This window comes from Haliotis rubra, unplaced genomic scaffold, assembly GCF_003918875.1.
Source record: "Haliotis rubra isolate DU_JTF1 unplaced genomic scaffold, ASM391887v1 Scf156, whole genome shotgun sequence".
NCBI classification, from domain to species: Eukaryota; Metazoa; Mollusca; class Gastropoda; order Lepetellida; family Haliotidae; genus Haliotis; species Haliotis rubra.
The window spans coordinates 1565791-1589644 of record NW_025765514.1 but is presented as its reverse complement, the minus strand read 5'-3'; the positions used below and the strand labels follow the sequence as shown (position 1 = coordinate 1589644).

Sequence of the window (23854 nt, the reverse complement as noted above, 5' to 3'; positions counted from 1 at the left end):
TTGACACTTACACCTCCAGCCTACCCAACTGTCCTATATTTACTGTCAAATCCTCAATGTAATAGCATCTTTCCCACCTGTCCCTAGTTTCAAACGGATAGAAAACATATGGAGAGCCAAAACCCTGGGTAACTTAACGGTACATGTCATATAAAATATATTTTGTTCCAATAGACATATAGTATCCAATAAGAACCTGTTTCTGACTTTAGAACAAGACTGTTATATATATTACTCGATCAATCCATTGTACCATCAGTAAACAATTTGGGCTTGTCACTGTTTCCAAATGGACACTATCATTGTAGGGCTGGATAGTACTCATCAGAACGATGGGGATACTGGCGAGAGGGGAACTGGGGGAAATCATGACTGCTGCAGTACTATTGCAGAAGTGTATCACTGCTGTTGCATACCTATTGAGTGAGTGAGTGAGTTTAATTTTACGCTGCACTCAGCAATATTCCAGCTATATGACGGCGGTCTGTAAATAATCGAGTCTGGACCAGACAATCCAGTGATCGACGTCATGGCCATCGATCTGTGCAATTGGGAACCGACGACATGTGTCAACCAAGTCACTGAACCTGACCACCTGATCCCGTTAGGTGCCTCTTAAGCATGGGTTACTGAAGACCTATATTCTAACCCGGACCTTCACTGGTCTGCATACCTATTGGACTGTTGCAGTACTAATGTAGAACTATTGTAGAACTATTCTGGGACAGGTATAGTACTAATGTAGAACTATTGAAGAAAAATATTGTGGAACTGGTATAGTTCTAATGGGACAGGTATAGTACTAATGTAGAACTATAGTACTAATGTAGAACTATTGAAGAACAATTGTGGGACGGGTATAGTACTAATGTAGAACTATTGAAGAAAAATATTGTGGAACTGGTATAGTACTAATGTAGAACTATTGAAGAACAATTGTGGGACGGGTATAGTACTAATGTAGAACCATTGAAGAAAAATATTGTGGAACTGGTATAGTACTAATGTAGAACTATTGAAGAACAATTGTGGGACGGGTATAGTACTAAAGTAGAACTATTGTGGGACAGGTATAGTACTAATGTAGAGCTATTGTGGAACTGGTATAGTACTAATGTAGAACTGACTGACTGACTGACTGAGTTTAGTTTTACGCTGCTTTTAGCAATATTCCAGCAATATCACGGCGGGGGACACCAGAAATGGGCTTCACACATTGTGCCCATGTGGGGAATCGAACCCGGGTCTTCGGCGTGACGAGCCAACGCTTTAACCACTAGGCTACCCCACCGCCCCTCTAATGTAGAACTATTGTGGGATGGGTATAGTACTAATGTAGAACTATTGTGGAACTGGTATAGTACTAATGTAGAACTATTGTGGGACTGGTATAGTACTAATGTAGAACTATTGTGGGACGGGTATAGTACTAATGTAGAACTATTGTGGAACTGGTATAGTACTAATGTAGAACTATTGTGGGACTGGTATAATACTAATGTAGAATTATTGTGGGACGGGTATAGTACTAATTAAGAAATACACTTCGCTCTACCACCATGTATAGTGTAATAAAACACATTTTTGCCCTGAACTTTTATAGTTAAAGCACGAGGACGCTTGCGTCAGAGTGCTTTAACGTTATAATAGTTCAGGGCGAAAGTGTGTTTTATTACACTAAACATGGTGGTAGGGCGAAGTGTATTTCTTTTCTAAGATGCCAAATTTAATACTTTCTAAAGATAATTACGATTAATTTAAGGCAGAAAACAAATGACGGTGTCGGTGCCCTAAATTAAGAATCCTCGCACAGGGCTAACTGGCTGTTCTATTGATGTGTCTGCCCCCACGTTAAGACTTAACGTTACCAGAAAAACAAATGATAACAGTTTGATGACGGTTTACGCGGATTAAATATCTTCTCTGAATTAATTTAATTACATCTGTCATTAACGTAAACCATATGGGGCAATATGAACGTTGCATTTCTACTACCAGCGTAAGTTTAGATCAGTACATCCAGAGGAAGTTGAGTAGTCAGCGACATTCCACAATTGCATTGTGGGAATGTAAACATTACTTAACGTTACCGTGTCGCTGAAAACTTGTGAGTCGAAATGACACATTTAACCGTCGTAAAACATAAACGTAATGTTTCCAGCAGTGATGTTAGCTGCGTGAAGCAACAGCAAACCAAGAAACTGGATGCAACGGTGTAGTTTACTGTAGGAGGCCGTACGAGGCGATGACAACTGACATGCATCGTGACGTCGCTTACATTGTGACGTAATGTAAAATGGTTCGATTACGAGGGGGCACACTAGAATGGCGCAGTGACGGGTTAAGGTCATTCAATTGTTACGTCATCAAAAAACTATACCTTTATTGTCTGATAATGTATTTTTTTTTCGATTGTTCTAACCGCTAGGCATCTTAGAATGTAGAGCTATTGTGGGACGGGTATAGTACTAATGTAGAACTATTGTGGGACTGGTATAGTACTAATGTAGAACTATTGTGGGACGGGTATAGTACTAATGTAGAACTATTGTGGGACGGTTATAGTACTAATGTAGAACTATTGTGGGACTGGTATAGTACTAATGTAGAACTATTGTGGGACGGGTATAGTACTAATGTAGAACTATTGTGGGACGGGTATAGTACTAATGTAGAACTATTGTGGGACGGGTATAGTACTAATGTAGAACTATTGATGAACTATTACAGGACTGGTGAAATACTATTGTAGAATCACTGTAGTACTATTGAAAAGCCATTTCTGACCCCGTGAGAAACTATTGCAGCACCATTGAAGAACAATTTCAGTTGTATACCAACACTACTGCCAACAGCAAAACTATCGCAGATCTAATGCAGTCCTGTTAGTCCACCTGCGCAGCTATTGTAGTCCTATTGTAAACAATACTGTCTACCAGCTATTGTAGTCCTATTGTAAACAATACTGTCTACCAGCTATTGTAGTCCTATTGTAAACAATACTGTCTACCAGCTATTGTAGTCCTATTGTAAACAATACTGTCTACCAGCTCTTGTAGTCCTATTGTAAACAATACTGTCTACCAGCTATTGTAGTCCTATTGTCAACAATACTGTCTACCAGCTATTGTAGTCCTATTGTCAACAATACTGTCTACCAGCTATTGTAGTCCTATTGTAAACAATACTGTCTACCAGCTATTGTAGTCCTATTGTAAACAATACGGTCTACCAGCTATTGTAGTCCTATTGTAAACAACACTGTCTACCAGGTATTGTAGTCCTATTGTAAACAACACTGTCTACCAGCTATTGCAGTCCTATAGTAAACAATACTGTCTACCAGCTATTGCAGTCCTATAGTAAACAATACTGTCTACCAGCTCTTATAGTCCTATTGTCAACAATACTGTCTACCAGCTATTGTAGTCCTATTGTAAACAATACTGTCTACCAGCTATTGTAGTCCTATTGTAAACAATACTGTCTACCAGCTATTGTAGTCCTATTGTAGTCCTATTGTACTGTCTACCAGCTATTGTAGTCCTATTGTAAACAATACTGTCTACCAGCTATTGTAGTCCTATTGTCAACAATACTGTCTACCAGCTATTGCAGTCCTATTGTAAACAATACTGTCTACCAGCTATTGCAGTCCTATTGTAAACAATACTGTCTACCAGCTATTGTAGTCCTATTGTCAACAATACTGTCTACCAGCTATTGTAGTCCTATTGTCAACAATACTGTCTACCAGCTATTGTAGTCCTATTGTCAACAATACTGTCTACCAGCTATTGTAGTCCTATTGTAAACAATACTGTCTACCAGGTATTGTAGTCCTATTGTCAACAATACTGTCTACCAGCTATTGTAGTCCTATTGTAAACAGTATTGTCTACCAGCTATTGTAGTCCTATTGTCAACAATACTGTCTACCAGCTATTGTAGTCCTATTGTCAACAATACTGTCTACCAGGTATTGCAGGACTATCGCAGTACTACCAGAGAACCTATGGCTTTAACACTGTCATATATGATGAGGAGACTGCATTGTTTAAATGGGTGATCAGAGGTCCAGAGGAATCGGTACCAAGGTACCTCTGATTATTGCCTGAATTACAGTAGTGAGTCAGTGAGTTTAGTTTTACGCCACACTCAGCAATATTCCAGCTATATGGCGGCAGTCTGTAAATAATCGAGTCTGGACCAGGCAATCCAGTGATCAACAGCATGAACATCGATCTACGCAATTTGGAACCGATGACATGTGTCAACCAAGTCAGCGAGCCTGACCACCCGATTCATGAATTACAGTAATGTACTCTCACACTGTTCAAACAAGACATAACAATTAAATGAAATGATAAAACAGAATTTGTTGTCGTATCATTCCCACTGATATTATCCACAGAAGGTACCTCATTCTTGATAAATATTGATATTTTAACTTCCATTCAGCATTAGCACTGTGCAGCTATGGCAAGTATAGAAATTACAGGGACCTGGAAGACGTCTTCTTAACAGGTTTTCCAGGTAACAGCCTTGGCTGTCAGTACTGACTCATCTATCACACCTCCTTTGAGTTGTAAGGCCAAATAAAAAATATATTGTAATTCCGATTACACCTCTCTAAAATGTAGGGTAGGTAGGTAGGATTTGTTTTAAAGATTCTTTTAGAAGTAAAGTACAAACTAATAACACATTTATTAATGTATAATTGTTATTCAATCAAGGTTTCGGCCATCATGTCGACTTTGTCTATCAGAATGACCGATGTCCGTCGGTGGCGGGAAAAAACAATGGTATCTAAAAGCTTATCACATTTATACCCCTTAACAAAATTAGGGTCGGCACCAGAATTCAAGGGTAGGTCAGGTAATCGGAACCACAACATTTCTTTTTAGGCCTAAAACATATGTGATATAGTATCTAAAATAATCTTCAGTCCTAAAATCAGTGTTCCATTTTTAGATTTAATTCTAAAAAAAGCTACATTGGTATTGCCATCTCTTCTCCAGAATGCTCTTTTGTTTTGAGCGAGTGAGTGAGGTCTTATGCCACTTTTAGCAATATTCCATCAATATCACGCAGGGGACACCAGAAATGGGCTTCGCACATTGTGCTAATGTTGGGAATCGACCCAGGGTCTTTGGCGTGATGGGCGAACGCTTTAACCACTTGGCTACCATACCGGCCCTGATGCACTTTTGATGTTTATTACCTTATGACTCTGAGAACAGCTTATGGAGCAACATGAACTCAATGTCAACTCTTTGGGACTTAGGGATTAACAGGCCAAGTACTGTAAGATTGGGATTAGCATGGCCAGTTCTTCATAAGTTACTCAGGTGAGTAGTGAAGGTTTAGTGAAGTGTTTACACCTATGCTGACTGCTGTTCTACTTGTCAGGTCAGGTTTACTATGTGGCAGGTCTCTGGTACCAAGGCAATATGTGCAGGTAACAGGTACTAGGGTTCTACTTATCAAAAGTAAAATGATTATTATAACATAACTTTTAGGGGCATTTAAAAGTTGGAGTGCTGAGTAAGGACAAAATAAATGAATGAACAACTTTTTTTCATTAAATTTAGGAGAGTGTAGGTTGTAACACCATCGAAAGTAAGTGAGCAAGTGAATTAAGTTTTACGCCACTTTTAGCAATATTTCAGCAATATCACAGCAGGGATGCCAGAAATTAGTGTTGGGAATTGGTTGAAATCTAACAATTGATGATTGATTCATTACCAACGAACAATCATCGACAAAAATTGGTTAGGGTCATTTTTCAGATTTTCCTATCCAGGTTGTTATTGCAGATATGTATAACATGATGCAACTTGCTACCTTAAAGTGATGACTAATATATCATGAACATAAACTTCCCGGAGTCTTCAAGAAATATTCAGTCATGGTTTTTCAGTTAGTGAAGTGAGTTTTCTAAGAATTAAACACGTTTTCAGGCCCTGACAACTTCAACGATATGTTCCATTGTCAAATATTTCAAAGACTAAAACAGTAGTTCCAAAATCGTTTATGTACGATTATGACAAAATGTGATCGATTGCTTGGTCGTTTGGTCACTGCGACCAATCTTCGATTATTTCAATTAATCGGAACACCACTACCAGAAATGGGCTTCACACATTGTACCCATGTGGGGAATCGAACTCGGATATTTGGCATGGCAAGCAAACGCTTTAACCACAAGGCTACCCTGACGGCCCCTGTCAATATAAGTGATTATCACACAGTGAGGTTGACGTTACCAAAGGAAAAATCTACATAGGAGATTTCTACTCATAAGTTTTTACTTGGAGAAAATTCACTGTGCATCAGCTATGAACACTTCTGTAGTACAACTGAATCATTACATCCTTAATTCAAGTACAACTAGTGCACAATTATTGCAAAATAATGTTTAAAAAGTACCATAATATTGCAACAGTTGAAATCTAACAAATGATAATATAAAATGTCTTACCTCATTTTTCTCGGGTGGACTAAAGTCGACTTTAAGTTCCCCTTTTCCTTCTGCCACTCTCCGAGACTGGATAATGTATTTGAGTTCCTCCTTGATGATGTCACTTGGTCCGCCCGACTGTAACGTCGCCAACGTGGCGACCACCAGCTTCTCGTCCTGCACCAGATTCTTCATGTTGATGAGTTTGGCCGAGTTCTGTATCCGGTCTTCCTGCACGTAGTTCATCACGGCGGACGACGTCCCCCCCTGGGACACTAGCACTTGGTCAGGGCATGTCACGGGGCTGATGATGGACACGTGGACATTTGATGGCGCCGATACAGACGTCATCATCTACTTCACGGAACCCTGCAACAAACATTCAGCTGGTGAGTGAGTGAGTTTTGGGAAGTAAGTGAGTGAGTGAGGGAATGTATGGTGAGGTGAAATTGGGTTTAACGTCGTGCTTCAGAATATTTCGCTCATATGACGACGTGCATGCATGTGTATGTGTGGCTGCTTGTACTAGCCCAGACTGAAGCTGGTTTTATAGTACTAGCCCACTGAGATACCATGCCGCAGTGAAGCATGAATACCCCACTCAGACACATTATACTGACTCTGAGCCGACCAGTCCTTGATGTACCCATTAATGCCGAGCACCAGGCAGGGACCAACAAGTACCATATTTTCACGTCTTTGGTATGACGCGGTCGGGGATCGAACCCGCGACCTTCCGCTTTCCGGACGGACACTCTAACCACTACACCACGGAGGCGGTCGGGAATGTATGGAAGTAAATGAGAGTATGTGAGTGAGTGAGTGATTGAGTGTAGGTAAGTAAATGAGGTATCCAAGTCAGTGAATGTGTGAGTGAGTGAGTGAGTCGGTTTTAAACCTTCTGCAGCAACATTCCAATTTCACAAAATGAAATCTTTTGCTCATTTACAATACCGCTAAGCTTTCCAAAGATTTGATTGATTGGAGGGTAGAATATAGTGGTGTGACGATTAATCGATACGCATCGATGCATCGATCCATCGGCCGCCAATACAGTGAACAAAGTTTTACATTGTCATATATCCCGATACGATACTTTAAATGGGCCACAATACATCAATGTTTGACTTTGAATATTGCTGAATTGCGATATCTCTGAAAAAGACTTACTTTTGTTTGATGATTCAAATGTATGAATACTTTTTATCCTTTATAAATTTCTCGGAAATTCTTGTGTCAGGAACTGTATCAAACATAGCGCGCTCGCATTTTATTAACATCCACAAAATCTGTGTATAAACTTAATTATCTCATTTCCGAATGAACATTGAAAAACGTTGGCGGAATTTGACGAAATACTTTAAAATGGTTCTGTTTTGATCTTAAGGTGTTTTATAGCTGGTGTTAGAATTAAAGATTTTAGCATCGTGATACGTATCATTCACCACCCCAGTATCGGGATTCGTATTGTCTCGCAGCTTCAGTGCACAATACTTTGGCAATATATCGTCGTGACTAAAATTTTAGTATTGTGATGTATTGTATCGCAGTGCCAATACCAGCACTAATAGAATATTGTGTAACCCTGCATTTTCTAATGGATATCAGTGCTGTTTCTGCATCCGTTGCCAATGAGTCTTCATAAATGTGGACTTACTCAAAATATAACTACTGGTCTGTATGTTTTTTAACAAATATTTGCTGACACATGCATACAAGGGACTCATTTGTCTCAGGTTGTCTTAGTGTGCAAAGTAACTTCCTTTAGGTGAATGAGTGTGTTTTAGTTTTACGCCACTTTCAGCAATATTCCAGCGATATTGCAGCAATATCATGCCGGGGGACTCCAGAAATGGGCTTCACACATTGTATCCATGTGAGGAATCGAACCCAGGTCTTCGGCATGACGAGCGAACACTTTAACCACTAAGCTACCCCCCGACCATTGCTTGATTTTGGGGGCATCTAAAATAATATTTTCACTCCCTTTGGTATATGTTTATGGAAATTAACAGTTTAAGTAAACTTAGGATCAGTATTATTCGTACACTGCTGTACTGAGTCTAACAAAACCTAGTAGAAGGTCGCGTCAGCTAACCTTTGAGCGACATATGACCGTCCAATCAAACACGAGACCGCCGAACAGATTTAACCAATCAGACAACGACTACTTGTTTATCGTTCGGCGGGACTTACAAAACGGTTTTGGGATCTTTTCTTCCCTGGTTCCTGACACTGATCTATCAACAAACGAAAATCCATTTAAAACACATATATTTGACCTGTAGTATATACACTTATGGGTTTCTAATGACATGGTTACTATTTGCTTATAATTTCACAAGATGACATCCTTGAATATTGACAAAAACGCTATTTTCAGCGACTGTCTACTCATTGCGTGTATCAGTCGGAAGCGATCGTGCGGAAAATAGCATTCGGAATCGTTCGAGTGTTTGAGGTAAAGGTTCAAACGGTAAGTGCGAATGTTCATTTTGCGATTTGGTAAGCTGTGTTCTGATTGGTCAGTCCAAAAGGTTAGCTGACGGGACCTTCTACTAGGTTTTGTTAGACTCAGTATAGCAGTGTAACGAATAATACTGAGCCTAAGTTTACTTAGACAGTGGAAACTAAACCAATGCACATACTTTCTGAAACAAACAATTCTCTAGTCTGTCATACAGACCCTGAAGCAAACATATCCAAGAAAGCCCATGCAAGTCTAGAAATGTGTCTTTTTGTGTATAGAAAAGTCTTTTTTTCTGTAAAATATGTTTATTTCAGAGACAAGTTGTTAGTCTAACAACTCCCTTAAAAGTGCTGTTTTTGGTGAATCCTAATTTGCATGTGTTCAGGTGCAGTCCCAAGTGTGTCACATCGTGACATGTCACTTAACAGAGTAACAGCAATATAAATGTCTCCGTCCCAGTCGGCAAGACATGCCATGTTTGTGTTTCCTATAGTTCATATGTAACTGATGCCGTCATCTGAATAGAAATACAGCTTAACTACATATTAAAGTTTTTCAAAGTTCATAGGCATGTTTGTGTTCAACCAGTTTTAGTTCAATTTGGTAATCATGATTTCCAGGCAATGAAATTAGCACAAGCCTGCTAGCCTGGGCCAGTTGTGTTATAGATACCATAAAGACTAGTTGAAGGTAGTTGTGTAAACGTTTGAAGTAATTGTTCTGTGTAATCACTATTTTGGCTTGTAGATAATTTGATTAATTTCTATTCCTGAATTTATCTCACACACTTCACACAAATTATATTTTTGAATATACAAATTTGATATTGTAGATGTGTATTTCATCAAAAACCAGTCTAAGTAAACTTAGGCTCAGTATTATTGGCTACACTGCTATACTGAGTCTAACAAAACCTTATAGAAGGTCGCTTCAGCTAACCTTTAGGCTTGACCAATCAGAACACAGCTTACCAAATCGCGAATTTAACATTCGCACTTACCGTTTGAACCTTTACCTAAAAAAGCTCGAACGATTCCGAATGCTATTTTCCGCACGATCGCTTCCGAGTGATACACGCAATGAGTAAACAGTTGCTGAAAATAGCGTTTTTGTCAATATTCAAGGATGGCATCTTGCAAAAATATAAGCAAATAGTAACCATGTCATTAGAAACCCATAAGTGTATATACTGCAGGTAAAAATATGTGTTTTATGCGGATTTTTGTTTGTTGATATATCAGTGTCAGCGACCAGGGAAGAGAAAATTCAAAAATCGTTTTGTAAGTCCCGCCGAACCCTGACAAGTAGTCGTTGTCTGATTGGTTAAATCCGTTCGGCCGTCTCGCGTTTGATTGGACGGTCAAAGGTCGCTCAAAGGTTAGCTGACGCGACCTTCTACTAGGTTTTGTTAGACTCAGTACAGCAGTGTAACCAATAATACTGAGCCTAAGTTTACTTAGACTGATCACAAATATATTTATACATGTGACCATGGCAGTATTAGAACTTTAGTTGACTATTTGATTGTTATAGTTGACTAACTCTTAGTTGATAACCTATTTAAACAGGAGACCATGCCAACATTAGGACTTTAGTTGACAATTTGATTGTCATAGCTGACTAGTGAGTGAGTGAGTTTAGTTTTTTACCGATTTTAGAAATATTCCATCATTATCACGGTGGGGGAAAACAGAAATGGGCTTCATACATTGTACCTATGTGGGGAATCAAACCCGGGTCTTCAGCGTGACGAGCAAACGCTTTAACCACTAGGCTAACCCACCACCCCTCCAGCTGGCTAACTGTCAGTTGGTTGATAACCTACTTCCAGTGGAGACCCAGCCTGCTGCAGGGGACACAGTGCATGGCTCGCAACGGGAAGTGTTTCAGTTTAGATGAGCTGAAATGTGATATCCTTCTCTTTAAAATGGAGAACTCATTCATCAAAGAAAATGTCATTCATGCAGTCTTTCCGTCACAATGAATGCATTGTGATGAACTTGTTTCATGTAGCGTGTAAGTGCTCAGACTTGATTCACTGGATCAACACCCACGACATGAATTCCTGTTTCGATCAAACTCATTGTTGGGATGGGATTGCCACTTCTTACAAACATATTACAGTCGTAGCTTACAATTCATTTGTGAAACAAGGCCGGACATATAAATAGCACTTGTTTAATATTAAGCTATTGAGATATGGCATTGGCTTATGTTACTTTCACTACTCCAGTCATGCTCAGGCACGACTGTTTCATGTCACTTGATGAGTGAGTTTAGTTTTACTCCGCTTTAGCAATATTCCAGCAATATCACGGCAGGGGACACCAGAAATGGGCTTCACAAATTGTACCAATGTGGGGAATCGAACACGGGTCTTTGGCATGACAAGTGAACGCTTTAACCACTAGGCTACCCCACTGCCCGTGACTTGATGAATTGCCATCACTCATTCCATACATGCAGACTTGACATGCTCAAAGATCAAACCCAAATTGTCAACTCAGTTTCTAAAAACACCTAATTTTATCATAGACACAAGTAACTACATTTAAATTCAAAAGGAGCCTACGTGAGACAGGAGATTGAGAACCTGTATAAAACTAAAGTGCTTTATTTATAGCTATAACATAACAGCCAAATCTGGTTGGAATGAAGTAGTGTTGGAAATTGGTTGAAATCTCACAATTGATGATTGATTCATTACCAACGAACAATCATCGATAAAAATTGGTTAGCGTCAGTTTTCAGATTTTCCTATCCAGGTTGTTATTGCAGATATGTATAACATAATGCAACTTGCTACTTTAAAGTGATGACTAATATATCATGAACATAAACTTCCCGGAGTCTTTAAGAAATATTCAGTCATGGGTTTTCAGTTAGTGAAGTGAGTTTTCTAAGAATTAAACACGTTTTCAGGCCCTGACAACTTCAACGATATGTCCCATTGTGAAGTATTTCAAAGATTAAAACAGTAGTTCCAAAATCGTTTATGTTCGATTATGAGAAAATGTGATCGATTGCTTGGTCGTTTGGTCACTGCGACCAATCTTTGATTATTTCAATTAATCGGAACACCACTAGAAGGAAGATATTATAATTCAGAGATGGTGACACAGATTTTAGAAGCAACAAACAACAACTAGCATCGGACAGTTCAGGCACACTGTAAACAAACCATACACCTCATAGACTATAGTAGTGTTTAAAACTCCCAAAATTCCAAGCCAGACAGGCTGGTAACTCTAAAACATTACAAGTGGCAGATCGTAACTATGTTAAAGTATGGGAACTTGCCTGTCCTATTTTCAACATTAAACTGAAAGTAGACATGTTGTGATTGGTAATCCTAAAACGAAGTGTCCAATCCTAAGTAGTTTAACTTCATTTTCATACCTTGAACACTGACGACAAGAGAACCTATCTGACATTATGAAATATATACTGTTAGGGGGTAAAATATCTGTTGAGAGAGGAGAGAGAGAGAGAGAGAGAGAGAGCGAGAGAGAGAGAGAGAGAGAGAGAGAGAGAGAGAGAGAGAACCATTATCTAAGCACAATTATAGCTTTGTGGGACTGGGCCCTTGACTGATGTCCCAACCCCACTGTTTGTTGCTCATGCTTCCAGTCACCAGTTCTCCAAGTGAAGACTTGGTTTATTACAGACTGTGGATACACAGCTGAAACACTGCTTCCTGCATCCACTCAATCACCATTGCCAGGCCTACCAAAGACAACTTTCCCACTATGCAGAAAAACACTGAATAGTCCACATTAATCGTGGAAATAGCAACATAAACATAATACCTCGCTACTGAAACAGTAAAAAACAGTAACTTTAAATTGCTACAACTGGAAAAAAAATGGAAGAGAAATGTTGACATTTTCCAGCTTGGACAAAAGTCATATTCCCTTTTTTCAAGTATTTCTGCTGTGTTATTTGGCATTTATCATCATGATACTTATTTGCACACTTGTTTAGTTTACTTAACATTCTTATGAAACGATTGACACCAATTGTTTCGACATATACAATACTTTTTCTACGCGAGGCGATTCACGGTTGCTCGGAAATTTGAAAGAATGCGCGTATGCGCAGTAGAGGTCAAAGTTCGCAGATATAAAAATGTTGCAGTTTCATAGTTTTTTGTTACCGTTTTTACTGTTTATATTGCTATTTCCACGATTAATATAAGCTTTTCTGCGTTTTTCTGCACAGTGGGAAAGTTTTCTTTGGTAGGCCTGATTGCAAGCAGTGCATACTGGGCAACTATTCCATACCTTTCACATATTTTATCTATACTCCTGTAAAAGATTTGCCTTCACAGGATAATGCATCAAGGGATGCATATAATATTTCCCAATACCATATTCCTGGATGCATACTTGCATATGTTCATAACAAGTTCTAGTGAGTGAGTGAGTGAATGAGTATTGTTTTACGCCGCAATATTCCAGCAATATCACGGCGGGGGACACCAGAAATGGGCTTCATACAATGTGGGGAATTGAACCTGGGCCTTCAGCGTGATGAGCAAACGCCTTAACCACTAGGCTACCCTACCGCCCCCATAACAAGTTCTAGCTCATAGTTCAAACTTTTTATTTTCATCACTGCAACTGTCAACCCAATAGTTTAGTTACAAAGATATACTAAGATTATCTCACTGGGAAACAATTACATATTTTGTTGATATTACATCAGTTAGATATGACATTTATTTACCACATACAATGGATAAGCTGTCCAACAATTTGACCATACAATGCAATATTGTTTCCATATTTGAACATAATATCAAAAATATATCTTCTCTAATATTATCAAAATATATGACAGATACGAGCTATGAAGGATGGCAAATTTTATGCAGTGTGGGTTTTCAAAATTCGAAAACACCCTACATTCTTCTTAATCTTTGCATCCAATGTTGAATTCTTTGGACAAGCGCTGTGTGTTATATCTTTATTCAATACGGGAACAATGTTGTATTTTCAAGTGACCTCAATTCTTGTTTACTACGCTACGGACCCAGTGCGTTTACAACTGCCATTCCAATCGCGTTATGTCACTTCTAAAAATAGCCATAACCTTGGCTTGTTCATTCAAACAAAAAGCGTTTTACAACCGTCCATTCGTGGACGAACGCGCGGGATTGTTGTCATTTGATAAGTTTCGCGTTTGGTTCCTGCATTTGTGACAAGCCCTTCTCAAATAGCTACAATGGGTGTATTTATTAGATTTAAACTTCCTCCTTCAGTTTTGCTGTACTTTGACCATACACCGCCGCTTGCGACGAGATATGCGGCTGTGAAAAGCTATGACTAAGTAGCTATTCTTAGATCAATTTCTCCAGAATTCATATAGCACTACGTCTTTTTCAAACTGTAACTGCTAATATTGTGCTAATATTCATGTGATGCAGTTGATGGTTTGGCTGACATTTTGCAAATATGCGAGCAGTTCTGGAAAGCGTTCAAACTGCTAGCACTGCGCACAGTGTACCGCCAGTTGCATTTGATCTAGATAAAAACATGTCGGGACGTATCAGTGCTAAAAATAGACCGTCGCTTCGTGGGTGTTACACGCCACGACAACATTTCGCGTCTGCAAATCTGCATTTATTACTCAAATTTATCAAAGCTCAATAGTTTGCACTCCACACGATACTACGACACGGGCGAGTCACCGGTTTGGCGGGTGCGTGATCTCGACTAGTGTATAGTATGCCGACATGAATTGGAGACCTTCCACGCATGTGAGGTTACATTACCGCACTTCTACCAATGTAGGGCGCAACTGAACTTAGTCGTGCTGACCAACACACCGCGACAAAATCCCGCAGTGGGAGCCATGCACATGTACTTACGGTATTTGATGTTAATCAAAGGCAAAGTGTAACACGACAATACTTTTAAAACATTCGGGCAAATAGGCCAAGTTTTACAATTTAAAACTCTTTAATTAGCATATTTTGCAGAAGTGTTTTCAAAATGTCTATGAAGATGCAATGAATCAATTCATATGGTTTTCAATGCATTTGGTCATACATTTGTAAATATTTTATGTTGCTCAATATAACAATTTAATAGATATTCTTTAATCAATCTCTCAACACTTAACATGTTTGAATGATAGAATTCTCATTAGATCTACATTCTTTTAAATCACGGCTTAAATTTCACACATGATGTGGTCATTTGACAAGTCAATGATCGGATAGTAAAATACAGATTTGGCATTCTGTAACTAAAGAGCAAAAATATTTAGATAACTTATCAATTTAAAATGTTATAAAAATTAAATGGACTTTACACAACTTTCCAAAACCTTAAGAAACTCCCTTGACTATCATTAAAATCCGAAACTAACCGGGTCTGATAACATTCACAAGTACTAAACATTCTTACTGCGAAATAGGTTGCATAATTTAGTATATATGCGCTCTCTATTATTTGATTATTTACGGTAATTTCGAAGTGGTCTCCCTTGCTATGCCGCTACAGCATATCGACTCTGCACAACCGCGCACACTTGTTTGCTAAAATTACGCAATGTCTACTTGCAATCCTTACCAATTTTCGTTCCTGGAACTTTGTTGTATGTGCTGATGTTGCAGTGGTCGCAGTTCGTGGTTCTCACATTGCTCTCCAACTGACTGTATCATGCAGGTCTCACATCACCTGCTTGGCTCCGGCTTTTACGAAATCGCGAGACTGACCTAGGTAGGGGAGGCAACTCGTGTAGCGATAGTTTCCTGTACATATTGAGCGTGTCACCTCATGCAAAGACTGGTGTTCAACGTGCGCGGGTCTGTATAATAGTACGGTTATGTTATCATACTACACTTTTTTTGTTCATATGCGATCAACTGCATATCCACACAGTCAATAAACAATAACACTATTAAGCTAAAATACACTGATGGTTTTATTTCATGACTAATAGTTCATATACATATCTGGCATTAAATACCTACAAACATGGGTTTATATACACACATTTCGATAACAATGAATGGTAATAAAACACATGTAAGAACACTTTTCTGTTTTGCACTGTAAGACATGTATACACCAAACTTTGTCATCAGCCTTTTCGGTCACATGACAACCGTTGTTACGTACAATCATGAGACAACACGTGACCTCAAACTGAACTTTTGTTTAAAATGCAAGCAAAAACACAAAGATGTGGAAACGGAATTAAGTGTATGTTCAAGTCCAGAGTGAAAATATAAACTATAGTTACAACTTAAATCAACATTTCGCTAAAATATGTACAAGCTGTTCGAAGATGTGAGCAAAAAGAATTGAATAAAAGTTACAATTCACTGTACACGAGTGAGCGAGTGAGTCTAGTTTTACGCCGCTTTTAGCAATAAAAAGAACGTTTCACACAACGTACCAATGAGGTGATTCGAACCCATGCATTGTACCTGACGAGTGAAAGCTGTAACCAATATTTTACCCTGCACATGTAGTGATTAATAAATGTCTTGGTTCCAGTATTTTCCGGCACCACCAAATATACATAGATCGGTGACGTCATTATTCACGTGCAACAGCGACTAACGGGATCGGGTGGTCAGGCTCGCTGACTTGGTTGACACATGTCATCGGTTCCCAATTGCGCAGATCGATGCTCATGCTGTTGATCACTGGATTGTCTGGTCCAGACTCGATTATTTACAGACCGCCGCCATATAACTGGAATATTGCTGAGTGCGGCGTAAAACTAAACTCACTCACGTGCAACAGCACGGTCACCCATGCACACATGCAAAAACACCACATTGTTAACCACTAGCCCTTTTTATGTCGACTACCATTGGACGAAAGGAGTAAAATCCTTCAGATTATATCACTGCTCTTAGTGAGAAATGCTTCATTTAGTATTCAAATATTTATTCTATCCCACACACAAAAATAGACGAAAAACCCAAATCACCTATCTGCATCGTTTTGCACTGACACGTCGGTCACGTGATGTGACATGCAAGTTTGTGTTTATTATTAGCACTACTAAACCGGTTCTTTCCGCTAGAATACGGTAAACCTAAGGCCAAACCTTGTAAACAATACATGGCCCTAAGAAGTTGGAATGGGTATTTTTCACATTTACTGTTTTTGAAAGCTGAATATTTTGACATTTTTTCTTGTGAAATGTTGGCAGCTGCTGAAGTATGGCACAAGAAAATTTAATTCTCCGAAGAACAAATGATTATTTTGTTGTGGGATAATAATATAATGAAACACTTCAGCAAGTATAGAACCATGAAAACTCTGATCGCATGCATATCAATATACTGACATGCCATAGATAGCACTTTAAAAACATACATACAGAGTCTGCATGCATGCATGCATGCCATTTGTTTTGCTAGTGACTCAATACGCTTGCCAAGCTTTTTGTCTTCATCTTTTACAAATGTGAAAAATACCTATCCGACATATATTTCTGAAGCAAATCAGTGATTGTCCAAGCAAATTAAATGTAATTAAACCCAGGGTCACTTCATTAATTCTCAGACGAAAATTATAACAAATACTTTTTATTTCATAAAAATAGACGTAAAAATAAAAAAAATCAATATATGTTACAAAACAATACAACTGTAACAGGCACCGAATCTAAACAACGTCTAAAGACAATTGTAGCGTCACTGAAATCTACATGGCCAGCACATGAAATACAAGCTACACAATTCAAACAGAGCAACGCTATAGTATGTTCCGAATGTACTTGACTCTTCGGAACACATGAACCGACAACTGTTAACCTGATCATAACGCCAACAGTTTCTGATTTTCTCACATTCCAAACTCGTTTAAAGTGTCATGAGACCTCCCTGCAGAGTTTCCAAATAAATACAGTTTAAAGTCTCCAAACCTTCAGTCTGCACTTAAACATATTTCATCAGAACATGAAGGTAAGGAGTAAAATGAGAATGTTACCATGGATACAAGGCGACAGAGGATATATGTAGAAGACAATGTTGGTATAAATTCCGGTACAAAATAGTAGAAACCGTTATCACAAATCGAGAAGATATATCTCTGAGTATTTGAAATAAAGTAAAGAACGACATACATCAGCCTGACTATATGATACAAACAGGAAACACCGAAACACATTTCACATTGAAAAAGACTCATTTAACAGGATAAGGCGCCTGCGCCAAATCAAGTTCTTCGTAAAATAAAAATTACAGCGATTTCAAAGTTGAGAGTTCTGTGAAAATTGCTGATTTTATTGCCAGAGGTTATCAGACATTGAACAGAGGCGTTCGTAAACCAGTCAGAAACTCGGACACATTACAAACATGCTTGGTGGACAGGAGTCCACCGTTGAATATTCATTATGTATAGACTAACGAATGATTACAGGAGACCGGTCAGTGAAGATATTAACATGAAGCTGATTGTACAAATCCAGCAGAACTAACAGAACATGCTCATATCATTATATGTTCTTTGTCGCATCACCTTACGATTTCCACTCTTGCATGCATTGGCTAAGTCTGATTTATATTTACAGTTTGCCTGTCGATATCTATATAAAATCAGTTTCCTGACAAGTCACTGTAAGATCGACCATCGACAGGAAACATGTCAAACAGAAAATCTCCATGACTTGGGCTCTATCATTAACATGACTCATTCCGCATACAGAATGTCCAATATAGAATGGTTGATGATACAATGACACAGGTATGTAGATACATACATATCTCATGAATATGTGTATACAGTCATGGAAGTCTCTTGATGAACCTGCTGCTTTCCTGTTTCGTTTCGGTAGATTCATCTTCCCTTATGTCACGGTGACCCGGCACGTGCTTCCAGGTCACCATGACACGTTGATGTCATGACGTGTCAGCATGTGACAAGCATGGATACTTCTGTCCATCAAGGAAGAATGTCTTTTTTCGGTTTTGGGGGTTTCCGATTTTTTTAGGTTTTTCTGTAAACGATTTCCTTTTACTGTAGACGTCATGGTTGTAAAGTGAGGTTGAGAGACGGTTCTTGAACAGGACAGACCATTAAGTGATCTGTGAGGAGTTGTTTCAGCCGATCTCTCTCTTGCTGCAGTCGATGAAGCTCGCACCGCATTTTGGTGTTGGAGGACTCAAGTTTCTGAGTTTTCTGAAAACATTGAAATAATATATTTAAGAAAAAATCAAATATATTTTAAACACACATAACAAGGGAGATGTGACCAACAAATAACAATAATTCTATTTATATCTAAAGTATCTAATGTCCAAAGATCAGCCCCTATCTGATTATTGCTTATGTTTCTCACACAATGAACACTGAACAAATGAACATTAATTACATATTCTGTGTCACAGTATCACACGTACTAATATATAATTTGCTGCCGTCGATACTAAACATGTAAGCTGATACCTTTTTAACTGTTCTTTTCGACATAGCCCCCTAGACTCGAACTTACATCAGTACGTTTTCTCAACTTGACATAAAGACTCTTCCCTTAAAATCACATTAACCTGCTCACACATTTACACATCATTTATAATTTTTGCAACATAAAATACATGCATACCTTGAGTAGAAACTCTGACGTGTCTTTCTGCTTCCTTCTGAACCGCCGTGCAGCCATTCTGTTCTGCTCCCTCCGCACAACGGCTCGTTCTTGCTCCTCCTCCGTCAACTGCAAAAAAGTCAACTGTTGGTCAGTGATTGCGGATCGGTCAGCTTTGTAAAGAAACAACCTGTAAAAAACGTATTTTTTTAGGGACTGGAAATATATATTCTATCTATAACATATATAATTGTTCACTTATGCATCTACGTAAATAATAGGTTTGAGTAGTATATAAATCAGATTGTCTCTGCAAATATAACAATCCGACCTATATTAAAACATCGACTTCTACTGGTACAATATTATTATTCATATACATATATGTTACATATCTTAATACATCTCATATGACACTAACTATAGAACCATACCGCATTAAACAGATACAAAAACATACATTCTCGTAACCAGGATGTATGTAAGTATTTACAAATATTGTAACACGATCTACTGACGACAGTACGTAATTCTGTTTCACTTGAAAAAACAAATGTCAGAGTTAAGTCTAAAGTTGCTTTTAGCAATATTCAGACAATACCGTAATAATAAACTGACTGACTGAATTTGGTTTTACGCCGCTTTAAGCAATATTCCAGCAACATCACGGCGGGGGACACCAGAAATGGGCTTCACAAATTGTACCCATGTGGGGATTCGAACCCGGGTCTTCGGCGTGACGTGCCAACGCTTTAACCACTAGGCTACCCCACCGCCCCCCGTAATAATAGAGTGGGAGGTGGGGGAAGGAGATTCTGTCAAACATTGTATACAATTTACATGTGGTGTCGAACCAGGTCTTCGATGTGACAAACGGATGCGTTATAACCACTAGGCCATCCTTCCGCCTGTACATCTAACATCTCCGGAAACATGGGTTAATTTTGAATAACTGACAAACTAATGCACAGAAATAACCTGTTCATGTTGTCTTTAACAATATAATTAACAAAGTACTCACCACTTTCTTCTCCGGCACGGTAAACTCTACTTTAATATCCTCTTTTCCCTCCACGAACCGCCGGGTTAAGATGGAACATTTCAGCTCCTCTTTTACGAGGGGGGTGATGCTCCCAGTCTCAATGGCCGCTAGGGTCGCTGCCACCATCTTCTCATCAACCATCACTGGGACAGAAGTACCCGGAGTGTAGCTGATATCTTCAGCCATAGATGTAACAGTCGTGGGTATTGGCATCGGAGCCACAGCCATGACAGGTAAGTTATTCAGGAGCGTTTCTTCCACGCCGTCCTCCATGCCATAAGCTCGAGAGTTTGTCATATCTGAAATGGAGCGAGTTGAATTATCTGTCAGCTGCCTGTTATCACGTCTTTTCTTAGCTGAAATGTTGTACGGACTGTGACGGTTGAGGGACCAACAGTTGTATATATATGAAATACGCAGTGTTGACGTTTGTCGGTCCACGTGGATTTCACATGGTTGTGTCATAGCCAGTCTATTTATAGCACGCGGTAAAACCTCCCCATCTGCGCATTGGCGGGCTTGAATATAAACGACAACTCTATTTTGGCGTGATCAGTTACAACTCACACATCGTGAGGCACTGACAACGCACAGACTGTTCACTGACTGTCGTATATTGATATAGTTATTAGCTGTTTTGCTGTTTAAACCAGCACGACCAAGAACCGCCCCTCTCAGTTACCCGGATGTTAATTCACAACACTATTCTCGAATGAAGTACACTATTAATTGATTCGCATCAAATCAGTACTCACCTGTGGAAATATTTCAATATCATTTTTAATACAGAAACTTTTATCAAAATAATTATCCAATACTTTTATGAATATATGCTTACTTACATTTGCCAGTTATGTATTGGCATCGGTATATTGAAAATAATCTCTATTGAGTATTGTACATATCTGTATTAAATTAACTATTTTTAGATTTCATCTCTTTTTATTAATCAACCGCGAAGCTAACATAACATTCATAAACGTTGTATTATTTGAAGTTTTCAATTAATTAAAATCCCTCCGTTTTTTCTTTATTTTTTACAGTTTTTAATGAGTATATTTCAATATCCTTTTTTTGTGTCACTTCCGAGCCAAATGTGGTCCAAAGTTCTCCATTTCCCCAAACACTGAGCTTTTGCACCGCATCGTTGCCTGACTCAGCACTTACCGGCAAGCGTGGTGTTTTGGCGACGATGGCGAGCTAGCTGATTCATAACCGGCCAGTCGTTGTGCAAAATGCTGAATGAAGCATATTCCCGCCGCCGAAGTATTTATAGGGCCTTACTACGGTGACGTCACAGGCAAGTGCCCAGACTTGTTCGTCTCGAACGTGTCTGAACACGACCAATAGGAAGTAATGCGGAATTTAACGAGTACATATCGGCAGTTTACGGAGATACTCGGACATTTCCGCCCATACATCGCTGATTCATTCCATTCATCTATCTGCCTTTCACAGGAACTGGAACGGAGCTAATTTGAACGCAAAATATCATCAACGTTTTTTCTTGTTACTAATGATTTACATGATTTGATAATCATTGTTCAAAAGTGGCAATAATTACAAGATGTGTGAACATATAGCTTAAACAGATATTTGCTGATTCGTCACCCATTTTACATACGTGGTTTTGAATATTCTAGACTTTCTCTCCATACACAAATGTGTCGTCAGCTGTCAGTGTGCCATTGTGTGTGATAGGATAAACCCATGTCAGAGTAGTTCACGTGGGCGTATTGGAGTGTCTCTCTGACGGTATGAGGTTAACCTCCCCGGTACTGGCTGTTGAAGGTGGCTGCCGTTGAAGTTTAGTAGACGAGAGCTTGTAAAATGTTCGATGAAGCTGAAACTCTGAATTTCAACTTTAAACGTCTGTCGAATATAATCACGATCATGTAATATATATATACACGTGTATATATATATATGATCGTGGATATATTCGACAGACGTTTTATCTAAATCTAAATTTAAATTTTCAACTTCCTGGAATATTTCACAAGTGCTCGTGTATCATACTTGTACAGTGAGTGAGTGAGTTTAGTTTTACGCCGCACTCAGCAATACTCCAGCTATATGGCGGCGGTCTGTAAATAATCGAATCTGGACCAGACAATACAGTGATCAACAGCATGAGCATCGATATGAGCAATTGGGAACCGATGACATGTGTCAACCAAGTCAGCGAGCCTGACCACCCGATCCCGTTAGTCGCCTCTTACGACAAGCATGGGTTACTGAAGATCAATATTCTAACCCGGACCTTCACGGGTATCACTTGTACAGACAGTAACCTCAAATAGTTATTGAGACAGTCCAATACGCCCACGTTAACTTCTCTGACATGGGTTTATATCTATATTTCCGTGTAAGTCGAAATATTCATTTGATTATGTTAGAATAACAGGGGCGATATGTATGTACATATTTAAAATATGTATACACAATTTATTTATTTTACAGTCCCAACGTATGTACACCACTCTCTCGGCCGTGTTCATCGTCACCCACCACTTGTGAGTTCTCGTCAGTACGACTTGAAACGATTGTCTATCGTGGAGGCTGCATAGATAATCTCCTTAATGAGATAGAAGCACGGGCTTCTTACACTCATGCTGAGATAAAACCAATCTCGCCCGTCCTCAATCAGCTTTATATTAAATATAATGTCATGTATCATTAATCCATGTTATCTTATTGGAAGAATATCTGTGAGTGAATTTGTCATAACGTCGCTTTGAAGAGTGTTCCAAGCGTGTTAGCTTAATGTCGGAGCGAGTGAGTTTGGCTTTACGTCGCTTTCAGCAATATTCCAGCAATATCACGGCGGGGGACACAAGAAATGGGCTTCACACATTGTACCCATGTGGGGAATCGAAACCGGGTCCTCGGCGTGACGAGCCCACGCTTTAAGCACTAGGCTAACCACTCGCTGTGCAGAGTTGCGTCCCTTTGTTGTACAGGATGACTGGTTCGAATCCATAGTTCATCATGATTATGTTTTAAGGGTTGTGTGCAACATAGCCGTGTTCAGACCTGCAGCACTTCTGACTCCCTCCCACACCAATCTAACACGTCGTCATATGACTAAAATCTGGGTCACAGCGGGGTAAAACCCAGCCCGGCGCCCGCTCACTCACGCGAAACAGTTGCGTCACAGCACATCTCTATAAATTCTTTTCGTAGAATCATATCAAGGCATGTTTTATGTAAATAGAGCAGTGCAAGTCTAAACACTGATTACACAACAGTCTCGTTTCCTGCTGACTAGGTTCCGTCCTATTGCGCAACTTAGTACAATAACCAGTTCAGAATTCTGAGACCA

The 23854-nt window shown here is 39.1% G+C and overlaps 2 protein-coding genes across 3 annotated transcripts in view; both read right to left on the bottom strand.

Annotated features, from left to right (window-relative positions):
- The window catches only part of LOC124270964 (cyclic AMP-dependent transcription factor ATF-3-like), a 33220-nt gene extending 17568 nt beyond the window's left edge, over positions 1-15652 (bottom strand). For both annotated transcript variants that reach the window (XM_046706036.1, XM_046706035.1), the window contains exons 1-2: positions 15512-15652; positions 6485-6832 (exon numbers count right to left, since the gene is read on the bottom strand). In XM_046706036.1, the coding sequence (XP_046561992.1) occupies positions 6485-6817 (333 nt within the window). In that variant the 5' untranslated portion in view covers positions 6818-6832; positions 15512-15652. The remainder of the gene's footprint in view (positions 1-6484; positions 6833-15511) is intronic.
- Positions 15653-17474: 1822 nt separating this feature from the next.
- Positions 17475-21791, bottom strand: LOC124270962 (cyclic AMP-dependent transcription factor ATF-3-like). Its single transcript, XM_046706032.1, has 4 exons — positions 21697-21791; positions 20509-20828; positions 19509-19616; positions 17475-19084 (listed from the first exon to the last, which is right to left on the bottom strand). The coding sequence occupies exons 1-4, from the start codon at positions 21740-21742 to the stop codon at positions 18932-18934; spliced, it is 627 nt and encodes a 208-aa protein (XP_046561988.1). The 5' UTR covers positions 21743-21791; the 3' UTR covers positions 17475-18931.
- Positions 21792-23854: the final 2063 nt, after the last annotated feature.

What these genes read in the sequence shown, in the direction of transcription:
- LOC124270962 (XM_046706032.1), bottom strand. Translation starts at nt 21,742, where the DNA reads ATGAATCAGCTAGCTCGCCATCGTCGCCAAAACACCACGCTTGCCG. An exon ending in CCAAAACACCACGCTTGCCG is followed by an intron (nt 20,829 to 21,696) that starts GTAAGTGCTGAG and finishes GCTCCATTTCAG; the next exon opens with ATATGACAAACTCTCGAGCT. An exon ending in CCGTGCCGGAGAAGAAAGTG is followed by an intron (nt 19,617 to 20,508) that starts GTGAGTACTTTG and finishes ACTTTTTTGCAG; the next exon opens with TTGACGGAGGAGGAGCAAGA.